Source organism: Physcomitrium patens, chromosome 7 (genome assembly GCF_059467195.1).
Source record: "Physcomitrium patens ecotype Gransden chromosome 7, ASM5946719v1, whole genome shotgun sequence".
NCBI lineage: Eukaryota > Viridiplantae > Streptophyta > Bryopsida > Funariales > Funariaceae > Physcomitrium > Physcomitrium patens.
This window is the reverse complement of record NC_143416.1, coordinates 9,540,978-9,560,077: the sequence shown is the minus strand read 5'-3', so window position 1 is coordinate 9,560,077 and position 19,100 is coordinate 9,540,978. Positions and strand designations below refer to the sequence as shown.

General features: G+C 41.7%; 3 protein-coding genes and 2 long non-coding RNA genes across 5 annotated transcripts; 2 read left to right on the top strand and 3 right to left on the bottom strand.

The window, feature by feature from the left end:
• Positions 1-518: 518 nt before the first annotated feature.
• Positions 519-2,256, bottom strand: LOC112284697 (CASP-like protein UU3). The gene is made up of 3 exons (XM_073535386.2): positions 1,782-2,256; positions 1,329-1,461; positions 519-1,170 (listed from the first exon to the last, which is right to left on the bottom strand). The coding sequence occupies exons 1-3, from the start codon at positions 2,063-2,065 to the stop codon at positions 940-942; spliced, it is 648 nt and encodes a 215-aa protein (XP_073391487.1). The 5' UTR covers positions 2,066-2,256; the 3' UTR covers positions 519-939.
• A 1,643-nt stretch (positions 2,257-3,899) lies between these two features.
• LOC112284695 (protein NRT1/ PTR FAMILY 8.1) lies at positions 3,900-7,618 on the bottom strand. Its single transcript, XM_024524750.3, has 7 exons — positions 7,394-7,618; positions 7,096-7,210; positions 6,635-6,797; positions 6,297-6,514; positions 5,384-5,958; positions 4,768-5,262; positions 3,900-4,480 (listed from the first exon to the last, which is right to left on the bottom strand). Exons 2-7 carry the CDS (start codon positions 7,096-7,098, stop codon positions 4,060-4,062), a joined length of 1,875 nt encoding a protein of 624 aa, XP_024380518.1. The 5' UTR covers positions 7,099-7,210; positions 7,394-7,618; the 3' UTR covers positions 3,900-4,059.
• Positions 7,619-7,820: 202 nt separating this feature from the next.
• LOC149988549 (uncharacterized) lies at positions 7,821-8,669 on the top strand. Its single transcript, XR_016504174.1, has 2 exons — positions 7,821-8,061; positions 8,153-8,669. It is a non-coding gene; the product is annotated as an uncharacterized LOC149988549 (long non-coding RNA).
• Positions 8,670-11,293: 2,624 nt separating this feature from the next.
• Positions 11,294-17,238, bottom strand: LOC149988548 (uncharacterized). Its single transcript, XR_016504173.1, has 4 exons — positions 17,111-17,238; positions 12,419-16,842; positions 12,087-12,252; positions 11,294-11,830 (listed from the first exon to the last, which is right to left on the bottom strand). It is a non-coding gene; the product is annotated as an uncharacterized LOC149988548 (long non-coding RNA).
• Positions 15,609-17,893, top strand: LOC112284696 (putative fucosyltransferase 8). Its single transcript, XM_024524751.2, has 3 exons — positions 15,609-16,573; positions 16,675-16,915; positions 17,002-17,893. Exons 1-3 carry the CDS (start codon positions 15,609-15,611, stop codon positions 17,605-17,607), a joined length of 1,812 nt encoding a protein of 603 aa, XP_024380519.1. The 3' UTR covers positions 17,608-17,893.
• The last annotated feature ends 1,207 nt before the right edge of the window (positions 17,894-19,100 follow it).

Below are 19,100 nucleotides of genomic sequence, written 5' to 3'. Positions count from 1 at the left end.
AATGTATTGTTTTCGGATGGTGAACTGCCTTTCCAATTAAACGTGGCTTGTTCTTTGTATACTTTCTTTACTAATTGCGAATAAATACGACGTCCTATTCCTTGGCAAGAATCAGAGGCACATGCCAAGGTGTGGGTTGTATTTCATCGTTCTTGAATATGTACATATAAATTTATGCATGCCATCGTTTTGCGTGAAAAAAGAAGAACAATTGGGGTTGCATTTCCCATGAGATAAACTCTCAGACTGGTCAGAATTTTTCTCTTATTCTACGAACCAAAACATAAAATTCTATCCATAGAGGATATTTCCAGAACAAGAGAATATCATCATGGAGTTCATAAGAAACATCTTCATAGGACAAATCTAACTGCAATGCGTAAGAACTGCTTCGATGCCCACTGACGCTTACGTTACCATCGTACATATACCACTGTAACCACAAAACATCTACAGCACCAAATTGGGTTCTCTTCCTAAGCACGGTATCACATGGTACAAACTTCTACTCCAAAGTGTGTCTGATCCAAAAAACATCATTATGGTTCCATACATAACAGTGAGTGTCGGTGGAAGGTACATAATGCGAGGGCACATCATGAAGGAAGGATCATTACAACCCTAGTTCGATCAAACGAAACTGCTGCTCTCAGGGTTTGGCTGGAGTGGGGAATTCCGCACAAAACTGGATACAATGAAGAGGTAACGTTACTACTATTACTACAAGCATGAAGACTAAGACTAATTCAGATGCTTTCCTGATGCAGCAATCTGGGTGGGAAGCTGGGTACCGAGTGGTTCCTGCAGGATGAGGAGTCTCTGAGTTATGGTGTAAGACCGCCGCATAGAGTTAGTGATCATCACCGGTGTCAGGGTGCACTGTGAAGGAGGTCGAGATTGGTGGGTCCCTACGGCTCAAACGACGACTGGTGCGTCCAGTTACGGTAACTTGAAAAGACGGCGTGCGGAGACTCCGGCAGTGATGGCCATGAACAAGAACGCGATGAAGGCAATGGCGACTGACGCCGAGGCTTTGGTGCAATAGTCATCAATGCCCAAATTGGAACACGAGATGTCAAACTTATAGCCTGTGATGTTGGATTCGTCTCTGCTGACCTTGACGCCGTTGGCACTGGCAGAGGCTGCTGATATGAGTACGTAAGCCATAGTCTGTTGAGCCCAGTTATGCGCAGAGGGTTAGCATGCGCTGTTTTCCAAAAGAGGAGCGAAAACAGGACTTTTTTCTGTAAAACAAGCAGAGCTGAGGATGTGCTCAGATTAAAAAAACATACGTGGATGACTTGGAGAGATGAGGTTCGAGTATGTACCTGATCGAGAACGAAGACGAAAATTGCTACGAGTGTGTGGGTCGTGAAGCCTCTCACGGCCAAATCGATCATCTCAACGATGATCAATAGGAGAGAATACACGGCCACGACGCCACATACGGCAAACAAATACCTGCAACATGAACAAACGGAAGCTTCACCTCGAGGTTCAAGGATGGGCTATATTTTTTTTTTGTGTTTCATTTTAAACAAGCGTATCTGTCGTCTCTGAATCGACATCGCACAGGAAGAGTCTAAAGAGGACTTTATTCTTACTACCGAAACCGACAAACCTTTCAATCGTGAAGGAGAAATGCCGCATTTGAACCATGAATGAGGCATCACAATTGACGACCTAGATCCGGTGCAAGTTCCGACACTCAAAGGCTCTTCAGAGAATCAAAGGATAACGTACAACGCAGACAGAGGAGGGTCAGGGATCAAGAGACTTACGTGAACGCAGACAAGATCGTGAACTTGATGGTCTTAACAGAAGTTGCAGAACCCGTCGACACCTGGAAACTCCCTGTATTGCTAGCAAGGACAGCGAGCGCTACAACGGCGAAGATCAATGTGAGCAGCCGTAGAACGATGCTGGCAACTATACCGTTCCTCGAGACCTGGGGTTGTATGTATACCGGCGGAGGGGTTTGCTGTGGTACCATCGGCGGCACTGCTCTCTCCCTCTCTCCCGGAGTGACCTTGTCAAAGTACTCGGATTCCCATGCTGTTGCCATTTCCCTATCTTACACTTGCATCCACAGAGAGCTCCAAATCACCAGAGTGTACACCAAGCAACGTAACCTTGTCCAAAAACCACCTAGTCTTCTGTCCTAGCAAGCTACTGAGATTGTGACGGAGCACAGGGTGTTTGGGTTTAACACCACAAGTTGCAGCTCTGCAAACAGTGCCGTCACTGCCTACTTACCTGTGAAGCAGATGAAATTGCCTACTGCGAAATAAAGGTGCTAAGTACCTCCCACAAGGCAGTTCCTGTCACCAGTGATTGTTCCTAATAGGGCGAAAGTGAAAGCTAAAATGAAGTGGGTGTCGTCGGAGCACTAGTCGGTAGGGTGGTTCCGAAGCTTACGCGCTGCCAGTGACTGGGGCACTAGACAATAATAGCATTTATAATATACGACAAAACTACCGCTATATTTGGTTAGTATCTGAGACCGCCTCTCTTTGGTTTCGAAATGTTTCTGTGAATCCAAATGTATGTGACAAGGCATGATTCTTTGACGCGTTGTCCATGCTACCTCTCCGAAACATTTGGTTCGATATTCCTTATTCAAAATATAACATGGTGGCTCGCTGCACGATGACACTAGAGGTGTATGTCTCATTTATCGTCTCATAGATTTCTCTCTCTCTCGCTTTTGCGTACCTCAGTACTTAGAAATCTCTGATATATTGCTGGCTTGATTTTCGTTGTAGCAGTTGAACTGTTGCCATAGAAACTTAGGAGAGTTAAGCTGTTCTGGTGGTGCTTGGAGCAAATATAGCATTAGTGAAAAGTCTGACTCCAGGGAATGCAAATGATGGACATGAATGTGCTGGGCGAGACTAATTTTAGATATCGGGTCCCACGTAAATGCTGACCTCATTTTACAGAGGGGTCTTCCACTTAGCTCTCCCTTCCTCACACTCGCAACTTGTCCATCCGCCGTCTATCCCACCTACTGCACGCCCTAAAAACTAACCCCAATCCGTTACTTGCAGAGATCCATGTTACACTTGCCAGCTCTTGCCGATGCAACGACTCTCGCACGTTCGTGTGAACCAAGAGTTCTTTCTGCTACGATTCAAGCAGAGAGAGTTTCAGAGCAAACGTGGGTGATTATGTTTGTTTGTTTGTTTGTTTTTGTTTTTGTTTTGTTTTTTTTTGTTTTATTTTTTTTATTTCCAATTATTAAGAGACTCGTCAAGCTTCAGAGTACTGTGGCGGGGATCTTTTTGCTGTTAAGATATTGTCACCGCAGTGATCAAACTTCAGAAGCAAGGATGTTTGAAACTAAGGGCAATTTTGCTCAATTCCCATGGCACTCTCATTTCCTCTCAAGTTTCTACAGTCCTACCTCTTGAGGCACACTAGTAAGTCCTCCATGGCATCCTCCACGTCTTGTCACATTCCTCCCCCGCCTTTCCCATGTGCTGAAGCACAGGGAATTTTGCATTCACCTCTGTCGGCGCGAACGCGTCCCCGAGGAATGACTGAAGATGCTGCTGTCGTTGTGTATTGCCGCCAGAGCTGCTCCCCAAGCAGATGACGGCACTGGTGCCTCTGAGTCTGAGTCGTAACACGTCACTTGGCGGCAGGTTTCGACTTATCCTTCCTTTATTGCGACAATTTGAGACACAGACCAATCTAACAAGGTGGACACATCAGAGTAATGAATATATGTTGCTGGATCGACTCCTGCAGCCAGTATCCCAGACAACGTTGTCAACTGTTCTGATTCTTCACGATCCGGTGGATGGATTTGATGGTGGCGAACCGTGTACAAAGAGGGCATGGAATGTAAATTTGTGCTGCCGATCACAGCGAGACACATACATACTCAAAGTAGATGGTGTCCAATACAATAAATTGTCAGATTTTTCAATTACAGAGCACTGCATCTAATCATGCAGCTTTAGAAACAACTGATGGTGCTCAGAAAACAATGGTAGCTATGATTTCATGGTGGTGGGTTCAATTCCTTGACAACCTACTGTGTCGATCATTCCATTACAGATTTGCCGTCTCTTGGTCGTGGAATGACTTGTGCTCGGCGCAACCCGTGGGGCTCATGCAAGTGCCGCTGGGGATGGTCAGCTGCGCGCTCGTGATTCGGTACCACTGTGCACATTTGATGTAAAGTGCTAGGTTTAGGGTGCTCAGTCCGGCAAGAAACCAGTAGAAGTAGTCCAGGTGACCGCGGTTTAGGTTTTTAGCTGGGATCCAGCCGGGGCTACCTCCAGTGCTTGTAATTTTAGTGACACCGGTTACCAAAATAGAGCTGAGGAAATTGCCAAGGCCGAACGTAGTTAGCGCGAGGGCGCTTCCCAGTCCACGGATGCCGTCTGGGCTTTGCTCGTAGAAGAATTCCAGCTGTCCAATGTAGGTGAAGACCTCTGAGGCTCCGACTAGCGAGTACTGCGGTACTTGCCTGAACACAATCAACAATGGCATTGGGTTTTTTCTTAATACTGCGCACATTACACATTGGTTTTGAATACGATGCAAGGTAAAGTGCTTAAACCAATGTGTTCCCAAACCATAAATTTCCATTAGCGGACATGCTCGATTTTCATGTATCTGACACGGAATGTGTTCTAGCTTCTGGTGGTTGTTTTCAGCGCTGATGGGCATGGCTCCACTAAGTACGGTTGTGTTATTTATTTAGTATTCCGGAGCTTCAGTGCAATGTGTGAAGTAGTTGAGGTTAGTGTCTACCAGAAGATGCTCATAGGGACAGGAACGTCGACAGCATCAAGGAGGCCGTGAATTCGAGCAGTCTTCAGCCTCGCAATCTCTATAGTTGCCGCGGCCACCATGGCGACGGTCATGACCGCGAGCCCGATTCCCATGCGCTGCAGCCCAGTGAACCCTCGCTCATTTCCCGAGTAGCTTCTGGCCATCGGAACAAGCACCCACTCGTAAATCGGTGCCCAGGAAAGCACACTAATGAAGTCGAAGAGAGAGATGGAGGCCGGCGGAACATTGAATCTCCCAATTCGGGTGTCCATTGTTGCACCTTGAACTATAAATAGGGTTAGCATTTGTGTGTAGATCGCTGAGAAGATGATGCTGCAAAACCATATGGGCAAGATCCTCAGTATGAATTTCACTTCTTCCACTTGTGTAACCGTGACCAGCCTCCAAGGGCTGAAGCTCCCTGGGGCGGCTTGCTTCTCTGCTTCACTGGCTGTTGCTGCCTTATCCAGAAACCTGCACTAAACCAAACGCCATTCAGATGTCTTTCCAAACCTGCGAAAGATGGCAAAGACGAAGCAATGATTTCGATTTACGAAAAGTGGCACACAGTGGGAGGAGTGATTTGTTTTGGTACATGAATTCATGGCTTCGTTTAATCTTGCGGGTTCCCTGAATGGCTGAAGTATCCGAGTCCTCTACCTCGTACAACAATGTGTCATCCTTCGGCGCCACTACCTGCCATTTCCGAATAGAAGCGACCACCACTTGAGCGATCCGGGCCAGAGGATTACCAGCCGGCGGATGCTGCCTGTACAGCCGACTTCCTAGTACAAGTACAAAATTTCCTACGACTAGTGCGCCGAGGGAGATCCCGAACCCCCAGTCCCAGCCGACATTTGCCTCAATGTACACTATCACGCTTCCAGATACGAGTGCCGCCGCGCAGAGGCAGAGGTAGTACACGCTGAAGAACACCTTCTGTTGTTTGCTTTCCTTTGGATCGAGCTCGTCGAACTGGTCGGCTCCTAAGGCTGATAAGCATGGCTGAAACCCACCGGCGCCCAACGCAATAGAATATATTGCGAAGTAGAATACTCCTATTTGTTGCACCGATGGCTCAGGACACTCGTGGATTGCTGCCATGGCGGCTGGACATGGTGGTGGTCTTAGGTATGGAAGCGTCACACTCAAGGTCAGAATCACCATTCCCTGTCAATAGCACCGCAAGGTTTAGCATTGCGTATTATAAATCGTTAGGACGACGGGTTTGAAACGCGAGCCAAAAACACAACACCACCACATTCTAAGCCTTACAGATTGAGCACTTTGGACATCACAGGAGGAGGTTCATCTGCTAGAACACCTAGTTTGTTGTGATCGATCTCATACACACTGGCATGAAGCTTTAATTCTCAAATGCTATATCCTTCCTGTAGTTGCTCGATTGAGTCTCTTCCTGGCCATTCCTGACTGTAGTGAAATCAGTTTGAAGGTTTCAATCTCGCGAATCGTTTTTTCAGTGGGGTGAGAGAGGATGTTGAGCTTACGGATAGGTTAATGGCGGAGAAGATGATCGCGGTCCTATACCGACCCCAGTATGCATCACCTAAAAAGGCTCCTATTAGAGAGGTCAGGTACGACGTCCCCAGCCAGTTACTGTAATTCGCCGCTGCAGATGAATTCCCTTCATGGAGAATCTGAGTGAGGTACAACACTAGATTTGTGGCTACCCCGTAGTATGCTATTGTTGTGAGAGCATGGTTTCCTGCGATTGATTTGAGCACATGTTTGCTCAGAGATTGTTCAATATCCGTATTTCGCAATACTTAGCATACTAGCAGGTTACACCGATTGAATCTGAACTTGTCATGGTCTTGGATTGTACCTAGAATGTAAGGTGATGTCTTCCAGCCGCCGAACTTGCGAGACGAGGTGGATTCTGGAGATACTTGCTGCGAATCATCAAGTTGCTCCCTCTCCATACTACTCACTGCGTCCTTCAGCTTTTCTCCGTTTGACCAAGGTAAGGTGAGCCTGTCCTCCGTTGCCTACACCAATCATTTTTCATACAAACAGCAATGAGAATATTCACATGTCAACTCAAATGTACTGGTGTTAGATTAGTCGATTCTGCGACATCACCAACAAACATAATTTCCACCCGTGCCATCACAAACTGGTACTTCCTTGCAAATCCACCACTTCGGTCATAGATTGCACTTCATCAGTTTTCGTGAAAGATAGGATTAGTGAAGCATGATCCTTCATTCACTAGCGTTTCCACACGAACTAATTGTTCATAGCAATAGTGTTTGGTGGATTGCTTTTGCATATATATGCACCAACCATTTTGGCTGCCTTGAGACCACAGCTGCATCAAGATTCCCTTCCAGTTCTCTGTCACGAAACTCTTCTAGTCACTGCGTAAAAGCGTCCGACGATCGAACGTGGTCTTCTCCAGCTGCGAGAGTAAAGATGCACATCAGTAACGCTGCGTAAACCAACCATCAAAACGCACCTCATGGACTCCACTCCCAGACTATTGCCTAAGCTTGTAAATGCAGCATGGGAAAGCAGGTAGCCATGAAATAGCATACGCCTGACAAGAGCAGAGGGGGCACTAGACTTGTGACAACTCAATTACATCAACAGAAACAGATGCCTCCACACGATCATCCCGGTTCTATGAGCATCTGGTCATCGATGTCGATTAGGCAACCACCGCATGCAGCGAGGAAGGGGAGAAAGACGAGGAGGAGAGAACGGTGGGAGTTTCAAGGCAGGAAAATGGTCCACATTATTTAACCCATGGAAAGGGCCTCCGTTTCATTATAAGAGCGGGAGGCAGTACTGGCGCTGGTACGCTGGGGCACTGAAATGGATGGAAGGAGAACCTTGGATTAATAAGAGGAAGAAGGGGGGATCACATGAAGGATGTGCTCACTTGAGAGCGCCACAGTGGGCCTGGGCCACGCTTCCAGCGTGACCTTCCACGCAGGTTTCTCCACTCCTCTACTTACTTAGCCTGCTCTTTCCTCCTGATTCCACAACTCTCACCACCTCCCCGCATAGTGGCTCTCATTGATGTACACCTGATCAGCCTCACAACGCAGCGCGATCCCAGACGACTTTGTACAAAACCGATCGCACCCCCAGCAAGCCAAATCATGCAGGCAACTGCATGGATATCCGGGAGAGCCGTTGTGGAGCTGGATCCAACACGGGAAGCTGCACCAAACACGGCAATGCATGGCGGTGTTTGTCTTTGCTGCTATGTGCATTGATGCACAGTTGGTCCCCTGCTGCCGCAAGGTACGTGACGCAGCCCCAGCTGAGAATCGGTTTCAGTTGTGCTCATGCCAACTAGATCACTCAATACGAGAAGTTTTGCCTTTAACTGCAGCTTCAAGGTATGTGTATGCGTGGATTCACAACGTCGAGAATCTGGTACTGGGGCCTTCACAAAAACACTGTGGAAGACATGACCCACATGTTGCGTTGCTTGCAACTGGCCTCTCAGAGGTCCTTCCCTCATGCTTAATGCTGCAACGCCTCCCCTCCCCTCCCCCCTCCATCGCTGCAGCTTCATCAAACCCTTGTGGTAAAACACAATTAGTCCTTTTGAATTGTGATGAAAGTGATGTCAGTGTGATACCAAAAAAGAAAAAGGACACATCATATTAAGGGGACGCTATTGCATGGATACATGTGCCTTATCTTTCATCACATTGAATTTGTATAAATCTTTAAATAAGGTTGTATAATTTTATGTTTTTTAAAAAAACAAACTTGAAATTTGAGTAATTTTTCTATTTAAGTGAGTGAATAAAAAATATTTATAAACAAAAATTAAATAAATAATATACTTTCAATATATATTTATATTTTTAAAAAATATATTTTAAATTCAATAAATACAATTAAAACACATTCAATTATTAATAAAAATAGTTTTTTTAAACTTACTTAAATTTTATAAATAATTATTGATTTAAATCTTATTTAAAAAAATATATAAAATATTAGATTTAAACACTTAGTTTATTAAAAGTGAGCCAATTGTTAAGCTAATATAATTGGTTGGTTGGTTCACTGAGAATTTTATATAGCTATAGTTGAAGCTAATTTCTAGAACCTTAGGTTGTAGTTCTACAATACCTAAGGTTTTTCCAACCATTGTTATGCATCATTCCTTACTATAGTATGAATTTTCTTATTGTTGTATGTATTTTATTGTTGCATTTTGTAATATATTATTTTGTTAAGTGAAAAGTAGCTTTAAAATGCATTCGGCCTTTGGTTGTAGAAGAATATGGTCTTATCTTAAAGTTGGATTTACAACCCAAAAAACAATGCACAAGGTGCTTAGAAATACCTTTGCAATCTTAAACAATTTGAACAATCTTTTTACATTATATTCAACTTTAAATAAACTTTAAACAATCTTACAGTAAAATCTTAGTGAAAATTTAACAAAATCAAAAGAAATTCTAAAAATTTCACAAAATTTTCTAGAAAAATTAAAAATAAATTCCAAATAAATTCTAATTAAATCCTAATCAAATCTTATTGAATCTTAATAGAATCTTAAAAAATTTAACTAAACTTTAAGTAAATAATAACAAATTCTAATAAATTCTTAAATAAATACCGCATCAAATTTTAAACCTCAATAACTACTATATGAATTATTGATCTTGATTTAAATTTTTTGTACAAATTAATTTACTAATTGAAGACAACTACACAAAGTTTGAAGAAGTTCTAATTTACACATTGAGAGAAAATGCTTCTAATCCACTTAGATGTTGAATGTCATCCTTTTCCAACCTCAAAGCAAAACTACTAGCTTCAATATCTTGCTTTTGAATTGTTAAATTTATTTCAAAATTTACAAAAATATAAAAAGTAATCAAATATTAGTACATAAAGAAAATATTCTATTCCAACTTGCATATTTTTTAAAGTCTAAAAAACCCTTACTAACATTCAAAATCCAATTTTTAAGACCCTAGCTTAATTGAACCTTACTTATGTTTGATTTAATTATCTAATTAAGCTCAAATTCACAAAAAAATATTTAATAAAAAGATATTCAAAAAACTACCAAATTTCATCTTTAGATTTTTTATAAAATGTACATAATTTATCAAAATTTTTTTATTTATTTAACACAAAATAGAATCACATAAAACAACCATGACTTTGCAAAGCTCTCACAAAGTCAATATGCACTCAAATCTCTTAAAACAAATTTTTGTAAAACTCTATCAAGTTTGTTCTCAAAATCCATACTTTCATTGACAAAAAAAAACCTCATATGCCATAAGTGCATGGTTTTGTACTTTGATGATTGATTTTGACCCTAATTCATAACTAGCCCTCTTTAGGTATCAATTTAAGATTTATATAATATTATTTTTACTAATCTACCTTGTTTTTCTTTGTTTATGGTCTTACAAAGTAAACAAAAGTTTTTTTGATAAAAAGGTAGCATTAGCACTTATTAATTATAATACCTTCTTAATTATTATCTATGATTTTAAGATAATTTTTTACTATATTTTAATACAAGTTCTTTTATAAGATAATATTTTTTCTTCTCTTTCATCCAATAGCCATGTTACAATACAATAATATAGCAGATGTATTCAATACATTTCTTTAGATCTGGATTAGCTTACTTGAATTGCGGCTAACTAACCAATTTGGCAACTAGCCGTTTGCAAATTTCAATAGTTAATTAGTCATTAATCAAACTATGTCTAGGTCTATATATCATATATATTATTTATTTTCTTAAAATAATTGATTTGACTACAAATATAATTAAAATATATTATAAAAATAATATTGTTATGTTAAATATTATAATTATCATATAAGCTTCAAATAAGTTATAATTCTTTAAAATATTTTTAAAAAAACATAATTAATAGTAAATAATTTTTTTTTATTAAGGATATACAGAGTTGATGACAATTAATATTAAAAAAACTAAAAATGTGCATATATATATATATATATATATATATATATATTTAATGAAATTATAACAAAGTTGAATTTTTTAAATTTTCTTTATTAAAAGAAAGAAATAAAGAATATATATAGATAGATATATATATTTGAAGATTTTTTTATAATACTTCCATTTTTTCTAAACAAAAAAAAACATCAATAATTTATCATTAACTAATAACATAATCAATATATATATATATATATATATATATATATACATATATTTAAAACCATTATTCAATGCTTTTGTAAGAGTTTAAAATAATTTTTTATATTGCATTAGTTTAGATACTTAATAATTTTTTATCTAAATATAATTTATTTAAAAATGATTTATGTATAATTTTTAAAAAAAAATTAATAAAATTTAAATGTTAAAATTATAAAATTAATAATATAAAATATAATTTTTATTTTTTAATAATCCGTATTTTTGAATACATTTATATATATATATATATATATATATATATATATATTTTTAGGATCAACCAATGCTTTTTATTTTTGAAAAAAAATAGAATAATTAAGAAAAATAAGTTTATTGAATCTTGAATTTTCCAAGCATACCAAGTTGAATTTCTTAAATTGAAAGGTAATTCTAAAAACATATTCCAAGCATACCAAGTCGAAAGGTAATTCTCAAACAAGGTTCGCTTACAGAAATGAAAGAATTGAGTCCGTAATTAATTTTTTGTACTCTTATTGTTCATTTTTGTTTAAATGCACAACATTGTGTTTCTGCCATCGCTTTTGGCTACACTTTGGATATTCTAAAGATTCATTTCCGCTACATGGTTTTTGAACTCTAGATGTGACTGTTTTCTGATTTGAATTATAATTTGTTTGAGAACTCTGCAACGATGTTGTACGCAATGGATGAGAATTTCCAATTAACTGATGAATGTCAACTCGAGTGGCTTCATTTTCTGATTTAGAAAATAAATCTTTCTCATTAAATATGCAACTTCCAGCTACACAAGTTCTTGTTGAACTTTCTTGATTAAGCTCATAATTTTTGCACCTTTACTTTTCAATTCAACCTGTGAATATAACTCTACATAAAAAGAAAAAAAAGAAGTTAGTTTATATATATATATATATATATATATTTTTATCAAGAACTCTATTAAATGTATCCTTTAAATTTTTTTATTTTTATTTTTATTCTGTTTTTTTCAGTTACAGATATTATAAATAGCATCATTTTTACACAATATTATACAAGTGATTTTTTTTATGCATTTATTCATCCTATTAAAGTTTATTTGTACTTTATGTGTACATACACACATAAAAAATAAAAAATAAACCTGATAAACAACCCAACATCCAACCAAGAGCAACTTTGAGTCGAAGTTCTTGGTTTTCACGTTCCATTTTGTTTTTAGATTGTTCCATCCCTTGCTTTTGACGCAATGTCATTTCTCCAACTTTTTGAAGCTCAAGTTGCAAGTCATCTACATAAGTTTTAAGTTCCTACATAATGCACTCTATTCAATTTTATAATCACGATTATCACTACGTTATTTTAAATCAAACTGTATTCTAACAAGTTTTCCAGGACGTTATGTGATCCACAAAATATGATTTCTTTAATATATATAAAAAAGACAATTAAAACTAAATTGTAAGGGATGCGGACCTTAATTCTTTTCTGTTTCCTTCCACAATTCCCATTATCTTGTGTGGTCTGCACATTAATCTCTTTTTCAACATCTTGGCTCCCGAACTGATGCTTACAGACTGTTATATTGATTCCTCTGGTTTGGACCATTTAAGCCTTTGGTTTAGTTTGTTTTTGAGAAGATTGTTTTCATGTCGCAAAAAGGCTTCTCGTTGTTCAAATTCATGTTGTTGAAGATCCAACTCCACCTCCATAACATTAAGATAATCCAACAACTCCTCACTCTTCTTTTCATACTCATCAATAATGTTTTGCCTCAAACAAGCCACTTCATATCTTTCTCTATCAGGTGTGATAGTTTTGAAGCTCATATTTCTCTACAATGTTGGAGATGTAGCACACCAACATTGTGTCATTCATTATCTCACATCCTTTTCACACACAGGGTGCCAAAAACCTTCCCAACAGACTGTTGAAACAGGAAAAACACAACTACAACAAACACTTGGAGATTAAAAAACAATACAAAACAATACAAAACCAACACATGGAAGATGCAAAATTGTACAAGAAGAAGCGATTTCAATGCAGTCCCACCATGTCATCACGAATCGACTGCATCGTAAACTCCGCTTCTTACGTGTTTTCCATCTTTCACTTCAAATTTTTGTCAATGGAAACACAGATTGTGCATATCCGCTTGCAATGTGTAATGTAATAGATGAATAGCTCAACTGCTCTTGTTGTTGTTGAAGGAATCAGTGGCCATGGCTGCTGGAGCTGCAGTGAAGGCTGATCCAGAACATCACAGTGTGTGAATTGTCGATGAAACCAGCTCGAAGCAAAATGATAAAGAAGAAGAAGAAGAAGAAGAAGAAGGTGACGAGTGATGTGGGAGCCCTGAGCCCGGCGATGGTGCCTTTTCCTGTCTAGATGATGCACGACCCATCTCCGGAATCCACCTCGCAAGGAGCTGATGCAGAAGTTCTTCGCATATGTTGGTCTGTGACGACGCTGAAGTAGAGGTTGAGCTTTAGCGTCGACCAGGTTGGCTTGAAATGGACTTGAAATAGGCGCCGCAATCGTTTCCTACAATGCTGACGATCCACAACCAGGACTCTTCCGACAATTGGTCCACAAACTTCGCCCGAAACTGAAAGCCAACTTAAGAGTGTGTGACGATGGTGAAGAAGGTTAACATTCTCGTCGTTTACGCCGAAAGATTGCCTGCTCTCTGATTACCCGATGCAGATGCTTGTGTTCCTCGATGCCACAGGATGCGTGGGCAATTTAATGGGCAGCATTGCTTCCTGTTGTGTATGGAGTCTCGTACGTCGCGCTTTTAGGCAGCATCTTCAGGGTCCTCATTCGCATGTGAGCCATTGTGTGTCCCACTCGTTTCGAATCAGTCGAGATCGACTTCAACCACACAAGTATTTGGGAGCTGTGATAACTCTCTCTCTGTATTTAGGTAGAATTGTGCTTTCGCTGTCCTCCAAAAGTCCCAAGGACCTATATTCTTACGAGGGGGTGCACAATGCCGATTCCAATGTAGCGGCATGGAGGCAGCCTCGAACTGGAAGTTCTTGTGAAGAGGAAACACAAAAAGCGCTTTGCAGCATTTCCACTGAATCTGGTGGAAACTTTTGCTTCTTCTTCTTGACCATGTCTTTTGGTAACACTGCCTCTTGGAGGTCATGAACCGTTGAGCTTGTCCCAATCTGAAATGAAAGGAGCATCCTACAACAGCTACTTGACGCTGAGGTCGAGGCTGGTAGCTGGAGACTGGCGAGGACGATTGAAGTCTGCCACGAAACGTTCGAGCTCTTTGTCTCATCATTGGAGAACTTGAATGGCAATGTTTGCGAAAACTGCAAGACGATTTTCACACAAATCACGACAGCTTTATAACTGCTGCGAAGAGAGACAAACAAATTGTTCTCCAACTCAGAGGCTACATGCACTGCTGATTTCCACTGCCCAACCTGCCTGCCTGCCTATCTGTTTTCGCGCAATTCTGTTAAAATGCTCACGGTTTAGGGTTTTACGTGATTTGACAACGGTCAGGCTAAGCGGTGATCACAGCCACATGAGTTGATTGGCATTCTTTTGCATTTTCGTTGGTTTCGAAGAAACGACTCTCGGCGAAACAAACGGAGCAGATTAAATGTATCCCAGCAAGAGAAACCATGGGTAAAAGCGATCTTTCTGCAGTAAAGGAGACCATGCCCTAGAGCTGTGTTGCAGAGCCTTCACTTACTCCAGAGCTTTCACCCAAATTTCCAATGGAGTCGCGTTCTGACCTAGTTATCATGGCCAAGAGTGGCGTTGCGTTAAAACTACTTTTGATGATAGAAGAGAGGATTCTCACTCATTACCTGAGACTCTTGAGTCAAACAACGATCATGATCGCCGTTTTAATCGTGGCTGCCGTCTTAAAGCTCCATACCTCATGTTGCTAGCGAGACAACTCAGTGACGTGGCTTTTGACAGCATGGTTTTTTATGTGTCTGAACTTCAAGTTTTGGGTTTTTTTAACGTTAGTTCGAAGAGTTCCGCCAAGAACAGTGACGGCCTAGAGCACAGATGATGCAGTTCGCTTTGCAATTTGCCGTGCTTCCAGTGCGTTTGATGAGGTGGTAACCATGCATCGACCAAGGCATCAGATTTTTACGACAACGATCCGTTACAAACGAACCTTAATGGTCGATAACGCCTCTAGTTGCAATTCTTGCAGAGCCAGCTGACCTACAACACTCGAACGACCACAAAATGGACAAGCTAACACCACAGTTTCGCTCTGAACTGGACATACCAGTCATCTTCAGCGCCATGGTTCCATTTAGAAGGCTCATAATGTTGACAATCAACATCTGTTGGCTGAAGTAGACATTGTTGCCAGCGAATAGTCCGCATTGCTCTGGCTGCCATGCACTTATTTGAAACAATGGCAAACCACTCAGAAATTTTAGACTACGTAGAGTCTTCGCTCAAAATTCAAATTTTCGCTGGAGATCCACTGTCACACAATGTCTCCGCACCAGTGCATGATTGCGTAGCGGAATTTTAAGGATAATTACAAAGCCGCTAGCAGAATAGGGTGTTCTCGGAGAGGAAATTTGCAGGATACGGATCGAGACGGGGTTGAAAGAAGAAGCTCTGTTCTGCGCACGGAGTGCAGTTCTTCGTTGAAAGAAAGGGAGGATGTATGCAAACAGCTTGGATCCTCATTGCTCAGAGTCCTGACTTCGTAACCTCAGCAGTTATTCACAGGATGTTGAACTCACCACGTAGAGGTCAGGCCATGGGCAAGAACGTGACAATGTGGATCACAAAGCCATCCAATTTTGTGTTTGGGTCTTTGCTTATCGTGGTCGTGGTCATGGTTTACTGGGGAGGTTTCGTGGTGAACCGAGCTACTGCTAACTCAACACTTGCCTCGGCTTTTGGCTGGTCGCCAGCGACGCAACTGAAAGAATTCCCTGCTTACTCAACATCGTCGTTGGCGAATTTGTCGACAGGAAAGCTGCCAGTCGAATCGCCTCTGCGCATACCCATCAAATCATTGATCGACGCTTTGAGAAAGGCCGTAACTACAGTGGAGAAGCTAACAGGAGTGAGTGCAGACAGAGATATTGACCTCAATCTGTGGAGGTTACAGAATCCTTGCAAAAGCAGGACAGAGCTATCATCTTTTTACAGCCGCATAAGCTACAGCCCAAACAGGAAAACTCCAGGGAGGTCTGAAACCAAACAATGGGGCACAGTACTCTTCGAATACGCTAGGTTTCACAGAGTCTGCACCCGAGCAGCTGGAAATCTGACCGAGTATTTCTTCGAGCGAAACACCAGCACGGGTTGCAAGTTCATGATTGCTGACGCCAAGAACGGCATGGGAAACAAGCTTTTCATCATGGCTCCAGCACTTGTGTACGCAGTCCTCACCCAGCGTGTGTTCCTTATCAGTGAGTCCACTGGTGTGCCCGACCTAATGTGTGAACCATTTCCTGGATCTTCATGGAGACTCTCTGAGGACATTGTGAGCTACAGTGTTCCAATATGGAATGAAACTCGAGAATTCATGGGCGACGTGGATAGAGCGAAACGGGAACACGAAAGCACTATCCCGATGTATGCTTCCAGAATTGATGATAACTGGCAACCCAACAGCAGGTATTTTCAGCTTCGGAAGCCCTAATTGTTCTTTTAAGAGTACTTGTCTTCCGCAATGGAATGCTGAGACGTTAACACGTTGTAAATTTGTGGCGCTGCAGATTCTTCTGTGACGTAGAGCAATCGTATTTCAGACAAGTACCATGGCTGACTATTCACGGGTGTCTGTACTTCCTACCGAAACTATTTGCAATTCCATCTATTCGAAAAACATTGGAGGCATTGTTTCCCGATCCGACACTGGCGCTCACGCAAATCCTGCGTGCCAACTTCCTTCCCCGAGATCAAACCTGGGCAAGGGTCAGTACTGTGAAGAAATACTTCGACAGTGCACACACACAGGTATATGGAACCGACACTTGGAATCCTGTTCGCTATCTTGAATCAAAGCTTCAACACCATCAACCTAATTCATCTCATTCCGACAGACAGGCATCCAAGCACGCTACTTCAACAACAGCGCAACCAAACACAAGATACTCAACGCGAACGTAGAGAGCTGCCTCTTGGAGAACAACCTCCTCGAGCAAGCCATACCCGCACAGGAAAAGGACCACGAGACCACCATTTTCATCGCCTCTTTGACACCCGACTTGCAGGAGCACCTCCGCGGTGTCTACAATCGCAGCACTACATCCCTACCCACGAGCCTCAACTTCGTGCAGCTATCAAACGAAATCGAGCAGCGCTTCGGAGCCGAGGCGTATGACCAAGCTTTGGTCGAGGTGTTGAGATTGAGCTTCTCGCACACGCTGCTCCTGAGTCCTCAGTCGACCTTCGGCGGACTCGCACAAGCTTACGGAGCACTGACGCCGTGGATCGTGGAGTCCAGGGACGAGGTGCTCACGCCGTGCGAGAGGGCGCAGTCGGTGGACAATTGCTACCAGATCCCAGAGCTTGAATACAAGTGCCGTTACGACGGCGCGGACTCTAAGCTCGGCAGAGCAATTGCGGGGGCAGTGAACTACATCAAGCCTTGCTTGGCCATCGACACCCACCATCGCTCCGGCCTCCAGCTCGTCGCAATCCCCTAAGTCACAACATCGACGGTACAGTTCCCTGTCTGTATTAAAACGTGTAGTTTTAGTATGTGCTTTTTATTCACATTCCCTGTTTATGATCTTGGACATGTATTGCTACAAATGACCTTGCAAAAGTTCTTACATTGCGGAGTTATATTACTAGCATCCAACCAAAATGGGGTCTTTTCTTAAACCTAGAACATAAGTCGTGTAGGACACAACAAATGTTTGGCCAAAAGCGGAGTTTGTTTATTTATTTATTTAGGGGAATGATAAAGTGACCCACGCATTTACTAAACGACCCACCTATTGTAACCATCATAAAAAAATGAAGCATCTCCAAAAACCATCATTGGAATCTAACCCTCATCCCGACCCTCTTCGTTCCCAGCCCCCGTTCCCTGAGTTCCCAGCCTTCATCTCCATGTTCCCAACCTTCGCTCTCAGCCGTCACCGTTAGCAAGGATCGCGGTAGAACCAAGGTTAGCCTCTAGGAACGCGGCCATGGTTGCATTATCTGAGCACCATAACGCTGGAATCCGGGACATGAGTTGCTGCAGCAGCAAATCCTGGCCTGGTATGCCATCGTTGTAGTTGCATTGCAACACAAAGCCCGAACTCCTGGTAGAAATTTGTCGGGCTGGATCAGTGAGCTGATCGTATTCCTGCATGAGTTGGTTGTAGCCTCCCTCACGAACTGCAGATGTCGCTGACTCTAGCCAATCGATCACTTCCTTCTTCTTCCGAATCACTTGCCCGTCCCAAAGGGAATTCTCCAAGTGGTCTGCTAGCTTTCAGCTATGGTCTCCCAAGTGGTGCAAATAAGCTTCTGCACCTGGTTTTGCAAGAACGTCGTGTTGTCCAGCTTCCTCTTCTCCCCTTCCTCTGGCGCCACACCCTTGTAGCGGTTTAGCCACAACCACGTTTTCCTGGCCGCCTTCGGAGGACTTTACGTCAAGTACCTCTTGCCTCTAGGCTAAATACAGCAGGACAGATTGTGACTTCGACTAAAAAGAAAAATGCGAGAAAATGTGTCTCGGAAGAACAAAGACTCAATATAACTGCTAACGTATGTTGTTACTCCCACATAATAAAAAGACACTCGAAATGGAATAAGTTTTGTACAAAGATTATAAGCAGTTTTGTTCACACCTCTCCGTTCGAACTTTTTCCTTCCGTTTGTGCGTAAAAGGTTGCTTCTCAGCGCGGTGAAACAAGATTTCAAGCTCTTGCCCTTGATATTAGAGATCATCAGAGTCCACGAGGATAATCTTCTTCAGTATCTGGCTTATGTCCTTCTCTTTCTCTACGATCGTTTTCAGATGATTCACCTCCATGTTATTATCGTTCATGAGCAGCAAGAACTCTACCACAACCTCGTGCAACGACATGATGTTGTACTCGGTGAAGTCCCTTCTTGTGAAGGATTTCTAGAGCTTCATGACGCTCAGAAGAACGTGGTTTATGGCGGTCCGAGTTGTGATTTTATTCACAGCCTCATGAAG

What these genes read in the sequence shown, in the direction of transcription:
- LOC112284697 (XM_073535386.2), bottom strand. Translation starts at nt 2,065, where the DNA reads ATGGCAACAGCATGGGAATCCGAGTACTTTGACAAGGTCACTCCGGGA. An exon ending in ACGATCTTGTCTGCGTTCAC is followed by an intron (nt 1,462 to 1,781) that starts GTAAGTCTCTTG and finishes TTCATGTTGCAG; the next exon opens with GTATTTGTTTGCCGTATGTG. An exon ending in TCGTCTTCGTTCTCGATCAG is followed by an intron (nt 1,171 to 1,328) that starts GTACATACTCGA and finishes TGGGCTCAACAG; the next exon opens with ACTATGGCTTACGTACTCAT.
- LOC112284695 (XM_024524750.3), bottom strand. An exon ending in GACATCACCTTACATTCTAG is followed by an intron (nt 6,515 to 6,634) that starts GTACAATCCAAG and finishes AATCAATCGCAG; the next exon opens with GAAACCATGCTCTCACAACA. An exon ending in TCTCCGCCATTAACCTATCC is followed by an intron (nt 5,959 to 6,296) that starts GTAAGCTCAACA and finishes TGCTATTGACAG; the next exon opens with GGAATGGTGATTCTGACCTT.
- LOC112284696 (XM_024524751.2), top strand. Translation starts at nt 15,609, where the DNA reads ATGCAAACAGCTTGGATCCTCATTGCTCAGAGTCCTGACTTCGTAACC. An exon ending in AACTGGCAACCCAACAGCAG is followed by an intron (nt 16,574 to 16,674) that starts GTATTTTCAGCT and finishes GTGGCGCTGCAG; the next exon opens with ATTCTTCTGTGACGTAGAGC. An exon ending in TCGACAGTGCACACACACAG is followed by an intron (nt 16,916 to 17,001) that starts GTATATGGAACC and finishes TCATTCCGACAG; the next exon opens with ACAGGCATCCAAGCACGCTA.